This window comes from Prosopis cineraria, unplaced genomic scaffold, assembly GCF_029017545.1.
Source record: "Prosopis cineraria cultivar Desert tree isolate PC_DT_omini unplaced genomic scaffold, ASM2901754v1 PC1, whole genome shotgun sequence".
In the NCBI taxonomy this organism is placed as follows: Eukaryota; Viridiplantae; Streptophyta; class Magnoliopsida; order Fabales; family Fabaceae; genus Prosopis; species Prosopis cineraria.
This window is the reverse complement of record NW_026555332.1, coordinates 48,705,573-48,721,045: the sequence shown is the minus strand read 5'-3', so window position 1 is coordinate 48,721,045 and position 15,473 is coordinate 48,705,573. Positions and strand designations below refer to the sequence as shown.

General features: G+C 35.4%; 2 protein-coding genes across 3 annotated transcripts; one reads left to right on the top strand and one right to left on the bottom strand.

Moving 5' to 3' along the window:
- The first annotated feature begins 972 nt into the window (after positions 1-972).
- LOC129317471 (transcription repressor OFP6-like) lies at positions 973-3,695 on the top strand. Its single transcript, XM_054961819.1, has 2 exons — positions 973-2,054; positions 3,414-3,695. The coding sequence occupies exons 1-2, from the start codon at positions 1,520-1,522 to the stop codon at positions 3,452-3,454; spliced, it is 576 nt and encodes a 191-aa protein (XP_054817794.1). The 5' UTR covers positions 973-1,519; the 3' UTR covers positions 3,455-3,695.
- A 9,127-nt stretch (positions 3,696-12,822) lies between these two features.
- On the bottom strand, positions 12,823-14,854 carry LOC129284674 (transcription repressor OFP15-like). 2 transcript variants are annotated; one of them, XM_054920195.1, is made up of 2 exons: positions 13,903-14,854; positions 12,823-13,152 (listed from the first exon to the last, which is right to left on the bottom strand). In XM_054920195.1, exon 1 carries the CDS (start codon positions 14,757-14,759, stop codon positions 14,046-14,048), a length of 714 nt encoding a protein of 237 aa, XP_054776170.1. In that variant the 5' UTR covers positions 14,760-14,854; the 3' UTR covers positions 12,823-13,152; positions 13,903-14,045. The 2 variants fall into 2 exon arrangements, with proteins under 2 accessions (XP_054776170.1, XP_054776169.1); XM_054920194.1 differs by having other exon boundaries at positions 12,823-13,147.
- Between the last annotated feature and the right edge of the window lie 619 nt (positions 14,855-15,473).

Sequence of the window (15,473 nt, the reverse complement as noted above, 5' to 3'; positions counted from 1 at the left end):
TTATATATTGTATCTCCTGTACACCCAAGCTTTGCTTCTGTACTTGCAACCACGCAACCCCCCATGCCTTACTTGTTCCACTTTCTTCCAAGATACTCGTCCCTCCATGGCTCCATCTCAATTCTCCTTTCTTCATTTCATTTCATTTCACTTTCCCCTTTTCTTCTTCCCAACATCTATATGTATCTTAATTGCAAGATGATTATTACTGCTATGCAATCCACTCACAACGTCACAAATCTATGATTTTCATGTACAGGCTGAGGACTTCTTTCTTATATCATCTTCTTCTGTTATGTTATTGTTGGAAAAAAATCATATACGTACTCGTCATGTTCCAATTTAATGACCCGATTCTAAGGATGCATACAATTTTCCCCGAGTTTTCTTCTGAATTTACGTTAATCTCATATAAATTCAATTGCATCACGGGCCGGCTTAATACTGCCTCTAATTTATTGCATCGGCATTAGTTGCCATAGCTTGTTGGTAATCTATCCTTCCAAGTGTAGACAGAAATTATATCAGACATGATTCTTCATGTCTAATCTTGATTTAGGAACAACCGAAATGTCAATTTTAAATTTGCGAAAGGACGCATTCTTAGTTATTATTTGAGAGACCTGTACTGCATGTCTAATAATCTTATTAATTCATGAACAAATGAAATGCAAATTTAAAATTGAACGAGGACAAAATGCCTTGGCAATTATTGTCTCACAGGCATGCTTATACGGTTAAACCATGTTCACCTGGCCTGCAACTCCCGAGCCAAATCATATTCATCACTTGGCAAATCATATTCATCATTTGTTCACCTGGGCCCTGTTCTCCTTTCTTTGACACGTCTTAAAAAACAAAAGAAAACGAAAAAGAGATATTTGAAAGATTCAGACTATGAGAGGCGGTAATGCTAAAGTTAATCCAATTAACCCTTGAACTTTGTGGAGGAAATAAAAATCCATGTCGGCTTATACAACCGTACAGCTAAGCCAAATCACATATCCAACGCAAGATGGTTGAAAATTTGGGTACAGAATCAAGTGGTTCAATTGTTTTTAGCATTCTCCGTCCGTGTTATAATTCTTCTTCACTGTCATGTCAGCTTGGAGCTCGTGCTGTATCTTCCCGATCTCATGTTCCATTTTTAAAAGTACACCTTCTTAAAACGAGAAAATTAAAATCTGATTCTGATCACAACGCCACAAGTTACCAGCATAATTATCTACGAGCGCTTCTAATAAGTACTAGCAATAACTCTGACTCTGACTCTCCATGCACATGTGATCGGACGGTCGACTCGCGCGCTTGTTTCTCTCTCAAAAATCGGCGGCCCTGATCAGCTTGTCCTCAATGAAAAGCTTCAACAATTAGGGTACGTAGCATATATTTATACGATCCTTCCTATCCCCTGACATCAAATGGTATTACCATATTCATTCGTCCCAGGCTCGTTTATCTCTCTTCATCTTCCTTCTCTGGCTTTCATACCCTGTTTCTCGCAACCAATCCCTTAGCAATGTCTAGCTCCAGAAAGAAGCTTTTTTTCAACACCGTGTCCGTCGACCTGGGCTGCGGCAGTTGCAGGAAACCAAGGATTTCTCTTTCTCACATCCTTTACCCCAAGACTAAGCCTCGCAAGCCAACTAACCAAAAGCTCCCGCTTCACAACTATTGTTCTTCAAGCTCCTGGGACAACGACAACACCACCTCCATATTCTCTCCTTACGGCAGCTCTTCTCAGTTTTCCAGCTGCGACAACACCGCGAGGGCGCCGAAGACGGTGAGGGGTCTGGGCAGGGTGGGAGGCCAAGGCGTGGCGGTGGAGAAAGATTCTGACGACCCTTATTTGGACGTTAGGCATTCCATGCTCCAAATGATACTGGAGAACGAGATTTACGCCGCGGATGATCTCAGAAAGCTTCTGCAGTGCTTTCTTCGGCTCAATTCGCCGCACCACCATGGGGTTATTGTCAGAGCTTTCACGGAGATCTGGAATGGGGTGCATTCTGTGAAGCCCAGCTCACCCAAGCTTTGCTTGTCGCGCAAGTCACGTGAGTCCTAAGTTGCCCACGTGCTCACTAGTTTGTATAAATCTTTGCTCTGTCAGATTTCAACTTGTTCAGAGACTTCCAATCTACGCTTGCTTGTGTCATCCAAATGTAAAAAGAAGCCTTTAATCTTCACTTCTGTAACGTTTAACCAGATCATCAGTAACTTTCTTCGTCATTCCTAACGAAGAACCATGGGGGAATTTCAGTAAATTACGGGGTTACGTTATATATTCATTCTCAGAATTAGTGCTGCAGGGAAACTGAATTCTGGTCCCATATATGACTTGGAGGTTTTGAGTGGGAAGGGGATATAGGCGTTGGGATTGGGCTTACAATAATTAGAATGGTCTGAGTGAGGAGGGACAGTTGGTTTAATGCTCTTCAAGCAAATGAGGATCGAAATTTGTGTGGACATGGTGCATTTTCCAATGCTTGCATTAAACTTTGGCTTGTTGCATGTCCACTGGCTAGCTTGCTACTAAAAGTACACATGCATTTATTTCATTTCATCAGCATTCATTTACTGTAATGCATGCATTGATACCATTTATCATACGAAGCTGCAGGCTGGCTGCTTTATTTAAATATTTGTAATTAAAACCTGCAAAGAGAGGTAGGTTGCAATGAATCAATAAGGCCATTGAACACGTACACCAGGAAGCATTCTTATGGGTTACAGTGTCTTTTTCTCGATGTCAAAAGATGCATCCCGGCGGAGATCACTCGCTGGAGTTAAAAGGAGACGGGATGCTGATTTTAGCTAATAGGGATATATAATGGTATAATGCGAATAACTCTTAATTGCAAAGATTAATTTTTCCACCTTTTGGATAAACATATGCCGAGTTGAACTAAAATAAATCATGTTTTAAAGAATATTTCAAGAGATGAAAAGGAAGGATTTTAGGTAAGGACGACTGTAGAGAATTAATTTAAGTTTAAGGCATAATAATTGAAGGGTATTTTAATTTTTTTGTTGTTGAAATTTTTTTAATTTTTCTTTTCTGTATTGAACTAAAATTTTTTAAAAAATTGAACCCACATAAAATTAATTCTCTATAGTAGTCCTTAATAAAAATTCTCTGAATGAAAAATAGAGCAACTCATCAAGACCTGTTTAGCTTTCACAATTTGTGTATGCTATGAAATGCAGAAAACGAATGAACAATTGTCTTTGAATTTAAAAGGGAATTTTTTTAAATGGTGGGAAAATTAAACTCATACCTCAAATACTGAGAACTTTCCTGTCTTTGCCTTATATACTAGCTCAAATTCACATCTTTTAATTCATGCATACACTAGAAACTATATCATACACAAGGATAACATGATTTCTTTGAACATGTGGTCATATGACAGGGTGGAAATCTTCAATTCTAGATTGTATGGCGGAAACATGAAGGGTCGTCATTCAAAGTCAGAAGCAGATCTTTATGACAACTCAATCTGTGATAAAGATATATGACAAACACATCAACAAGCAAGCCAACCAACATTAGCTAGCCTCGTAAATTCCCTTAAAGTCTTGCCATGAAGAGTTGAAGACCAACATAGAAATGCTACCATGGCAAGTATATATCTCCTGTGATCAATAAATATGACACTTGATTCACTTTAATTATCATTTTAGTCCGATTTACACTTTATCTACTGCCTCTTCAAATAGACTGCTTGATTGAAAGTCAATTGAAGTTGGACTAAAGCCTTTAAAAAGAGTTAATGTCCATTGACATGCATCTAATTATCTGTTACGTTTCTTCTAAGTGGACAGTTAAACAGGCCTTTACTAGCAAAGAGGGCTTTTATTGTGATGGCAGAAGATGTATGCTAGCATATCCTGTTTCAGCTAGTGACAACACAAAACTTAGTAGGCATTTAAAAGGTCAATATCTAAATCTGCATTTTGGTTATGAATCTTCTTGTCCAACCTAATCAATGTATTCCCTCCATTTTTATATATAAGGAGAAACAACTGTATTACACAATTTAAAAAAAGTTGGTTAATCATAATAATTATGTCTAAAAATAAAAAAAATTAAACTAAAATGCCCTATATTAATTAGCATAAGCATGCATTAATTATTTCTCGTTAATGTAAATCATGAGGGGTAATTTAAAAAATGTGTAATAAATGCTTATTGAAATATGTGATGTTGCTTATATAAAAAAAAAGTAAAAAATGATAATTTCCTCTATAAATAGAAATAGAGGGAGAAGCTTCATTGTTGGAAGACAAGGTTGTGATAATATTATCACAGCTCAAGAAATCATTCACTCTATGAGGAAAAGGAAAGGCATAAAAGGTTTTGTTGCGATTAAAGTGGATATGAAAAAAGCTTATGATAGATTAGATGGGCAATTTCTATAGAAGACCTTTCGCAGACTATGATTTAATCTAAATTTTGTTCATGTTTCTTTGGTTTCGATGAGAGTTCTTTAGAATGGTGAAGAAATATAGGGATTCTCCTCCACTAGAAGAGTCAGACAGGAAGATCCTTTTGGCCTTTATCTATTTGTTTTATGCATGAAGAGATTGGGCCATTTAATCTAAAGACAAGTTAATTTCAAGAAGTGCAAACCTGTGAGAATTAGAGGTGAAGGGCATTGTATATTCTACTTATTCTTTGTTGATGACTTTATCCTCTTTATTAAAGCTTTTAAAAATCAAATGGATTTCATTAGGGAAGTTATGACCAAATTTTGTATTGCTTCTGGTCATCGAGTTAATCTTGACATGTCTAACGTCTTCTTACCTAAGAATATCAATTTCAACCATGCTAAGGAATTGAGTGATAGCCTTGGGATAGGAATCATAGCTGTCTTAGGGAAATACAAGGTCTTCCTCATACATGGTATGGCTACTTGTTCAACTTATTCCCTAATTGTGCAAAAGGTTTCAAATTGTCTCTCCTCTTGGAAAGGTAGATACCTGTCTTTAGCTTGTAGAATTGTTTTGATTAAATCTATTTTATCGACTTTACCTAGCTATCAAATGCAAACTACTCTTCTTCCTAAAAGGGTGCTTAATGAAATTGAAAAAAATCAATAGGAATTTCTTTTGAAACTGACGTAGGGAGGGTAGGAAACTCCACCTAATTGCTTATGAAGCAATGAAATTAGATAAAGAGAATGGGGATTTAGAATTTAAAGTTCTTTATAAGAAAAATTTAGCTTTTATCATGAAACTTTATTGGGGATTACTTACCAAACCTGAATTTCTTTAGGTTAGGGTTCTCAAGGCTAAATATAAATGTGGAAAGGATATTTTTCCCTTTGTTATAAACAACAAGAATTCTTTTTTGGTTTGGAGTAGTATTATCACGGTTTGGGATAGATTTAGAGGTATTGTTAGGAGAAAAGTTAACAATAGTAAGAGTATCATGTTTTGGTGGGACTTGTGGACCCCGTTGAGGGAACCCCTCATCAATTTTATTAATAAAAAGCAACATTAGCTTTAGCCTAAGGCTATTGTGGATCTATTTGTCCAACCTAATGGGGAATGGAACATTAATGAATGTCTAAAATTCCTGCTTGATGGGATTGTATATAACATTATGAAGTCACTCTTATTAATCCACAATTATCTTTAAAATCAAGGTAATCATAGGACTAACTCGATTGAATTACTACGTTTGTAAAATTTACATAAATGAGATCCCAAGTTTTTAAAACTTAACATGCTTAAAAAATTATTTTATAAACAAAAATAAGAGAAAACGTGCACAAGGAAGCATGGATATCATATAAAGTAAGATAACATTAAATTGGAGTCAAAAGAGCAAAAGTAGTGATTTTTCCATAATACGCTGTTGTATAAAATCTTATATTGTGACATAAAATGTAGAAGTCTATGACAACAAAAAAACTATCAAGACTCATGACAAATTTTCTGACCACACTTTTAATGCACCCTAAATCTTGTTAGACATTTGATTGAGGTAATTTAGGTTTCTACATAAAGCTTTCTTCAAGTTCTAACTAACAGAAATAGTTTAACATTCAAATTATTTCTCAATCAAAAGTTAGATATCAAAAGTAAACTTACACATTTATGCTTTTAAAACATAACTAAGGTGTCCAAAATCACATCAAGTGCCATAAGCTCACAACCACCACTGGACTACATTCAATAGACTTAACAATAACATGTACAACACATTTTCAACACTCAACCCCTAATTTCATAAATCATAAGGGGAAGGAAATTATTGCACAAATTATCTATATTCATCAATAACAACTTAAAATACACTTTATACTACTTGCACAAGTATTTTAATCATATATAAAGTTTTACAATCACAATTCGCTAACCCAAGGTAAAAAAAAATAAGTTGTACACAATAATAATGCAAGTAGCTTAAAACAATTATATGATTCCTAGTTGGCAAATTAAAAACATTAGTACACATAAACAACACAATGAGGCATACAAGTAAAATTTACTCTATAATCTTAAGTCTTAGCACATGTCCCTCGATCTGGATCCGATAAGCTAGGCCCTGTAAATATTGGAGAATGAGGGGTGAGTAGAACCACTCAATAATCAAGTTTTACCTAATCTATATAGTTGCATATCAATTAAAAACAATGCTACTAGTAATAGCACACATATGTTTTTCACATATATAACAAACATAGCCATGGTCATAACAATAATAACCATGTAACAAGGTATTAAACACATATCATCATGTATTTACCAATTATGCATAACATAGGGTTGCAAAACTAACAACCATACGCCTTTAACATATACTGGACCATAATAATAACATACGCCTTTAACATGCATGATCAAATGCAAGCTTTATACCCTCCTGTTACTTTCGACATAAAACTGGTAGCTATTAAGTAGCTACATCTGTTTCGAACTAACCTAATCTTTCACTTATAAGGAGCTATCGAGTCAAGGTTAACTTACTCACTTGTCTACCACTGTTTTCCTTAACACTAACAACCATGGGGTGTTATACCCTTAATCTAGCCTTCTTATAAATCGATAGAGACTAGTTAGGTTTGAGTCCCTTATAAAATAAGTAAGATAGTCTCGAATGAACCATAAGACAAAGGCTACCTCTCAATTCTAACGTTCAGTACCAATGTAAGCTTTCAATTTCAATGGTAAGCCATGATACTATGTAGGTTTGTCAATAGACTTCTCTTCCTAAGCAAATTTCGCTAATAATCATGTTATACACATATATAACAAGTTGTATGCAGTTAATACATAATGTTTCAATTATATCATGTGTATAAGATTCTCTCCTTCCACTATTCTCCACATGCCATTAAACACATAGTCATGCTCTCAACTATGATCATCATTCATACATGTAAAACATGCATATTGTTTATAATCATTCAACATGATTTTAAAACATGTTAAATTTGCATCAAAAAGCTCAAATATTACTCATGTTTGCAAAACAACAATTTCAATCAATAAGTAATTAATATTCAATCATACAAATTAGGTTTTTCCCTGTTACCTCAACCTTTGAAAGGTTAAAGGTTTACCCCTCAATAAAGTACCTTACAAGCTATACCAAAACTTGAATGGTGTACAAGATGATTAATCTATAATCAATCATACTAATCACCATTCATATCATCATAACCACTCTTCCAACTTCCATAAATCAACACTTTAATTACTTAAAATTCCAATCTCTTGCACTCAAGCATAACTGTTAGGTTTTATTAACTTCTATTAACTCCATTTAGCTTTCATTAACCTAAATAATCATTAATATAATACCTAACAATCGAAATCACACTTTAAAGGTTTAGGGTTTGTCTAAAATGGATGACTCAAACTTACAAACTTGTACTTCTATACTATGTGTAAAATACTTAAACAACTTTCATTAGTCCCATTTAGACCAATGGGTTTAGACTTATAGCCTTAAATCTACCAAAATCATCATCTCTCAATCTTAAATTTACTTTCAAAACATGTAGAGAGAAGAAGAAGAGATAAGGAAGGCATACCTAGGTGAAATCAAACTTCAAACGCCTTTAAAATGCCCAAATGTTAATGTCCTAGCAAAGAAAATACTTACTTGGTCACACTTCTCTATTTTTCGATCTAACTCTCTATTTTTGGACTAATTCATGTTTTTTTTAAAAAAATTATTTTGGGAAATTGTGCTATGGCATGTAGCATAACATATAGTGGGCTGAAAAAATTTATGCCTACAATTTGAGTTCAAGTGACTCAATTTACTTTCAAACCCAATTCAAAGGCTAAAGCTAAGATCGATAGTCATATCTAACTATCCTTAAACCTAATTATACTTAAATTTACACAATTGTCCTTAACTAAATTGATAAATTATGAGAAATTTTTTTAGGATGTTATAAAAAATTAAGATGGTTAAAGCTCCTACAAGTACTCTGGAGGATTATTTTTGGTGGAGAAAATCTTCTAATGGAAACTTCAGCATTCACTGAGCCTATAAATTTCTTCAAAACTATGAGAATCATCCTTTTGATTACTTATGAAAAAAGATGTGGTGATAGTCAATTCCTGAGAAATAAAACACTTTATATGGCAAGTTAACCATGAGAGAATCCCTTTCAACTCCCTCAGAGCCAAGAGATTGAATCAATAAGAATGATTTGTGCCTTTTTACATATTCTTTGTGACTGTGAGATTGCTAAATTAGTGTAGTCTAGTTTAATTAATCCTATATTTGTACATTCTTTTTTCACATGTGATTTACATGATTGGTTGAATAGAAATGCTACAAATGCTTTCGGTGGTACAACTGTGAATAATTGAAAATGGTCCACAATGTTTAGCACCACTTGCTAGGCATTATGGAAAAATAGATGCAAAGGAGCAATTGAAGGACAAAGGCTTGGTGTAAATGAACTAATTTGTATCAACTCATGGAACATGTGGACAATGGGAGGCTTAAGCATAGAATTCTTCAAAATGAGAAGAGCTTGAAGATAGATGGACTCCTCTAACAGACAACTATCTTAGATTGGATATGGATAGCTCAATCGATCAATGGTGACACACCATAAGAGGAAGTATACTTCGAGATATAGCTGGTAATTGGGTCTTTGGATTCCAAAAGCAATTTAGATATTAACCTCCTACTAGTGCTGAAATTTTGGCTTTGAAAGAGGGATTACAATTGTGTAAACAACTTACCATAACCAAGGTTCAATGTCACAAGGATTTTTTAGAAGGTATCCAACTAATCAAGAATGGAGGAGGGATTAATCATCCAATGCAAGCTGTTATTCAGGAGGTGAGAGACTTGGTTTCTTGTTGTTGTAATGTCAAAATTATGTATTCACAGAGGGAGGTGATTATATTAGTAGATTGGCTACCAAATCTACAAAGTTTCACTTGTCATTAAAAAAAAATCTGCATTTTAGTTAAAGAGACGTGACTAGAAGATTTAACAAATTAAATTATAATTTAGATGGGAGAGAAGCTACAAGCTACCAAATTTCTACACCCTGAAGATTGATGAGAACAACAAACTAGAGTTTGTGAGCTTAAGCAGAAGTGTTGGTTTTCTAACTGATTGAACAAGTTACTGACTATAGTAGTAAATTAGGTTTGTTATTCGATTCTTTGTTTTTGGGTAAAAGATCCCTTACTTTAACATGGAGCTGTAGAGTAGGGGAAAACTAGATCCTTTACATCAAGTGCTTTAGAGGAGTCCACACTTTGTCCTTCAACATAGACTTTTGGAAGGAGGAGAGAAAATAAGAACTAGTTCTCCATTGCTTCTGCCTATATTGATAGGTTGCATTCCTTTCGTATGTCTGATTTGATCAGCATCCACCTTGGCTTATAAGGTTGGAGAATTATCAGAGAACTACATGATCGTTGCTGTATTGATGTTTTATTTATTATATCAGTTTCATTTTTATCAAAAAATTAGATTTTTTTCCAATGAACAAATAAGTATTTGAAAGTTAATCAACACAACAAGATATAACAAAAGTTCGAATATAGACTCTGAAGTCTGCAGTTTGAACTCAAGGTTCGAACTCCTAAAACAAAGCATGACGTGAAATCGTGAAACAACACACTTCAATAAAACCTAAATATACAACACAATTACACAGCAGAGCGAAAGAGTAACAGATCTTATTACAAAACAATGATTCCAACATAACCAAACGAAATTATCATCATCATTACTTTAGGAACGAAACTCTTGAAAGTTTTATCTCTAATGAATAACACTTTATTTTAACTTTTAACACAACAGAACTTTTCATGAAGAAAAAGAATCTTTGGCAAAGGAGCTATACAATTTTTTTGTAGCAGTATCATGGATAGGGATTAGCATGTGCCAATTTCAGGAAGACTCAAGTGTTTTTTTTTTTTTTTTTGCTTTGGGTAAAAAGAAAGACGCAGATTAAAGAAAGGTTCAACAACCAAAATGGCACGAGTAATGACTTTGGTTGCCTTACAAAGAGACTGGGCCTCATGGTCGGCCTGTTCGAGGATACCATTTGTAAAAGAACGAGCTCATGTGTGGAGGCCCATTAAAAGTGATGTGACAAATAAGACAAAAATTCACGGACGAGAACAAGAGCGAAAGCCAGAGAAGAACAGACCAAAGCTTTGTGAGAAATGAAGTACCATAATGAGTAGTTTGAGATGGTCAGTCATTTTTGAGAAGTGAGGAGAGAGAAAGGGCCAGCGTTGGATTAGGAAATGACGTAAAGGGCAATTAATGCGGGGCCACAAAAATGCGGTAACACCAAGCGAAGGTCAGGAGGCTTGGTCCTGCTTTCCCAGTTTTCCTTAACATTTTAACTTAATTTAATGTCGTCGACTTGTCGTACATAGAGGGGGTCTCGCAGCTTGATCATCTACCATCTCACAAGTTACTCCTACTTTATTTATTTATTTTTTAAAATCTGATAATCGTCTCCAAGTGAGCACCCCGGTTTGGTTCCCCCAGGCCCTTGACAGCTACGACCCCGTAGTGTGTCTCTCGGTGTCTCAATTGGAAAGCACATCACGACCGCAACACGAGTATTTTCTTAACAGTCATGATACTCCCTCATCCTGTGTACAACATGAAAAACAAATAATTAAATTGCATGTTTTGTAAAATAATTTATTCAAAAAATAATTAAATCGTATGTTTTGTAAAATAATTTATTCAATAGTTGTATCCTAAATTGATGCTTAAAAATCTTCCGTTAGATTTTGGCCAATAAAAAAAAATCTTCCCTATAATTTGTACAATTATTATATAGTGTGTGCAGTCCCTTTAATCTTATTTACAGGGAGAGATTTTTTTTATTTTATTTATAAGCCAGCTCATCAAATTTGCCTCACAAGTTTTTATATTTGCCTTCCATTGAATTGAATGTTGAAGAGAAAAATGTATTGTTATAAGGCATATATATTTAATAAAGGTGAAATTGACAAATTTTTAAATTTCTAAAGTCAATAAATTTTAAGATTTACTTTAATTTTGATAAAATATGTTAAAAGTAACATATAAATAAAATTAGATTATGAATTTATATAGAGGGATACTCTAATTAAGCTAAACTAAGAGTCATCGCATGATAAAAAAACACAACACCGGAACCCGTGCCCGACTTCCTGGATACTAGAAGCTGCGATATAGTATATTCTCTGAACCCGATGGATATGATAATATTTTACAAGTAGATAATGAAACTATTTTTTTTTTTATCTTTTTAATTAAATAGGCAGAGCCCATAGGTTTAGAAGCTTCGGGGCCAGAGGGGAGCCTTGATTTGAGCCTGGAATCTTTGCAAAGCTAATTAAACGGGGAGCCAAACGAGAGCCTCGAATGTGGAGCTATAGCATTGACAAATAAGCAAATCAAGGTTGCTCTCGGTTCTCATGTGTGTTGTTCAGTGTTGGTGGTCGCAACCTGGTCTGCTCCCCCAAAGTTTAAGATTACAAGCCCTTTATCCCTCGCTTCACCTACATTCACACATATTCTGAGCACGTAATTCCTCACTTTAAAATCACTGTGACTTTGAAATTCTACTCATGAGTTCGAAAGTTGTTAAATATATAGGATATTAGATCTAATAATATTTAACTAAAATATCCTTATAGTAAACATTCATATTTCTAAGGCGCCCGTCATCTAATATGAATGATAAAACAGTTCAGAAAATAATTAATGTTTGTTGAGATTTTTGGAGATGCGTTGCTTCAACTGTATGCCTATGTATCCTAGCTAAACCGCACCCCAATGTATTTCAACACGGGAGAACGGAAGTTGAGCCGGCCTTGGTGGGATTTAGTTCTTAAAAAGTTATTAACACCGCTTGAATATTTGCTCTTTCTATTATTTGAATTTGCATTCTCAAAATAACGAGTGAAATAAATCTGTTAAATGACTGGGGACTTGTCGGAAGAAGAGATTCTTCTTCGATCACATCATTTTATTCTACAAATATTTTAAACACCAAAGTTACATCTGCGTGGTATTTCTCTCTCGTCCTCGACAAAATGTCCCTTATTCTCTTAATATCTGTTTTTGTTACTTTTTCAGCTTGAAAGTGAGTGACAGTGATTTAGTGTTATATTATTATCTCTTGTGCCATGGGGTGGTATGGCCACGCGATATGCTGCCAAATGAAAGAAACCAAAGACCAAGGGGAGAGAGAGGGATTAGAAATCACGGAAAGAATAAAAGAAAAAACTTGAAATGAAGGAATGAAATTGAGCATGGGAAATCTCTCGAGCCATTGAGAAGACGAACGGCAGTTTTCTGGACTTGCTGAGTGATCTTAAAGCGGCCAATAGATTCTCAAATTAAACACCATACACGTACTAGTGGTGTACATGATTGAGGCATATACAGACAATATTGGATTTCCAACAAAAAGCAAACATACATACCCCATCCGACGCATTTGTATTCTAAGAAGCAATACACCAACATATACAATACCTCTTGCTGCAGCCTATGATCATCATGAGCTCTGAAAGGACCACCTTCAATATTCTGCGCTGTATATGTTCCCATCATTTGACAACGACTTCCCATTTCAACTCCGACGCCTCTCATCTTCATCTTCATCTCCATCTATTTCTCCATTCCTAGACCCTGTCCTAACATTTGTTTTTCAAAATCAAAATATTATCTTATTTATATTCAGATATTATATATATATATATATATATTAGACACTTAGATTCTGTGATTCATCCAACTCATCTCGAATTGGGCTTTAATGTCAAGTTGAAAATATATATAAAAAAAATGCATGCATTTATAAATCGTGTTCAACAGACTTCAGAAAAGCCTCACAAGCTATGAACTCTGATTGCACAAAAAACAGAATGCCGTCTAAGGAAAGTACTTCATAACCTGCAGCTATTCCCGGTTTCTTCTCCTATTCATATATATAGTACATTAATTTATTAGAGAAAACATCACGTTTCCGGATAAAATTAACTTTGTCCATATCGAGAATGAGAGCGAGACCTTTTAATGCGCTGAGCGCAAGTGGGATTTAATTTTCACAAATCATCGTTTGGCCAAGTTGGTTTGCCGACTGATTTTTCTTTTCCACAGAAATGGTTGCCACAAGATTCTTTAATTAAGCGCCCCAAACAAGAAATCTCATTTGCAATGAAGGAAAAGGAGAGCTAGAAAATGGCAGTGTTACTAAGTGGGTGTGATATAAATGGTAGTAGTCTGCACCCTTTAAACGTCATTTTAAATTTGATTCTTGTATATGTGCATGAAAAAGCATCTTAAGAGAAAGCAACCTTTTAAACGGTGCTTAGATTTCTCAAGAAATCACTCTCGCAGCTGTGGGGACACCAACAAAAAAAGAAAATGACAGTGTTATATACCTCAGCTCACACGCTTGCACTTCCTTCATACGCGTGACACACCAGATGAGAAAGAGAGACCGATAGAAACACGAGTCATAAAAAATTTGGGAGTGTGATACTTTTGAACTGCAACATTTACATTACAAAATCAGAACCTTGAATCAAGCATTGGAAGAAGAAGCCTCGTCATGATGGTCAATAATATCCCCTTTAACTTGTGACAACGAAGCCAAAGTTGAAGCGGGATCAGTTGCCCCAACCTCTTCGCCTGCTTCTAAAGAAGAATAATTAACGCAGCGTGTACCAAAGGAAGAAGCCAGAGACGAGCTAGAAAAAGATAGAGGAGAAAAAGGAGAAGGAGAAGGAGAGGAAGAAGGAACCGAAGCAAAGCCAACTAGTAAATCGACAAAGGCTGCCAGAATAGAGGCGTGATTGCTTTTGGAATTGACCCTCAAATACCAACACAGAAGCTCCTGCAGAGCCTCCAAGTGGTTGAGGGCGTGAGCCTCCACCATCTCCTCCATGGACTTTCGAAAGTCTACGTAAGGGTCCCGAGACTCCATGGATAGCACCAAGCTGTCTTTGAATGGCACGCGTCCTCCTGTAGAAGCCTTCGTCTCTAATATGGAGCTAGTCTCATCTGGTTCGAAGAAAAGCCGCCGCCGGTTCGACTGCAAGCTACGAACCAAGGTCTCTATTGGGTCGACTTCCACTGCAGTGGAATCCGAGTTGATATTGGAATTGAACAAGTCGGTGTTATTGGCTCTGAAAGAGAGGGTTCTGGGTTGGTGACAAGACGGCCACGCCCAGGGAGAAGAAGGCGACCTCATTTCTGACTTCTTGACGAGAAACGGTAGCTTCATTTTCTTCACCATCTGAGTTTTGTCAAAGGGATGGGTGAGATGATGTTGGGGGGCTGAACAACTTTGAGTTACTTCATTGGGGGAATTAATGGCAAAATCTCCGACGGTCTCTGGTCTGAGGCCAGCATTTTAAAGGAGCGGTGGGACAAGGGTTTCATGGCCAGCTGTATAGTTACTTGTGGGGCCAACTTTAAATTCGATACTTTCAGAGATCATTTATTCAGTATTAATTATAGTTCCTTTTCAGTCTCTTCAAGTGGGACTACTGTATTTTCCTCACATTATTCTCCACATTGTCGTTCTTAATTAATTATACCAATTTTTGTTCAATTTGGTGGCTCTTTTCTCTTCTACTAAGAATAGTAGAAGAGAAAAATAATAGTCCGTCAAAGAAAGTCCAACAACAACAATAAAAATAAGAAATTTTGGAGGATCAGATGTGGATCCCTTTAATTAAATGGTGCCGCAGTTGGAGAAAAGCATATCATGGCATTAAATATATGCATTTATATATGTAGTGGCAATATGCAGAGCTAGGCAGATTTTAGTGGAAGAATTCGAATCCAACTCTCTCTTTTCCTTATCTTCAGTTATTCTCAAACAAAACTAAATTTTCATATATATATATATATATATATATATATTGGCACTCAACCATCTTTTGCCTTTTGTGTGTTCTTAATTTAATTTATATCCCTGATCTTCCGATAATTTAAGAGACGTCGA

Excerpts from the sequence above, each read along its gene's own strand:
- LOC129317471 (XM_054961819.1), top strand. The coding sequence starts at position 1,520 with ATGTCTAGCTCCAGAAAGAAGCTTTTTTTCAACACCGTGTCCGTCGAC. Across the intron at positions 2,055-3,413 it reads TTGCTTGTCGCGCAAGTCAC|GGTGGAAATCTTCAATTCTA; the intron begins GTGAGTCCTAAG and ends GTCATATGACAG.
- LOC129284674 (XM_054920195.1), bottom strand. The coding sequence starts at position 14,759 with ATGGTGAAGAAAATGAAGCTACCGTTTCTCGTCAAGAAGTCAGAAATG.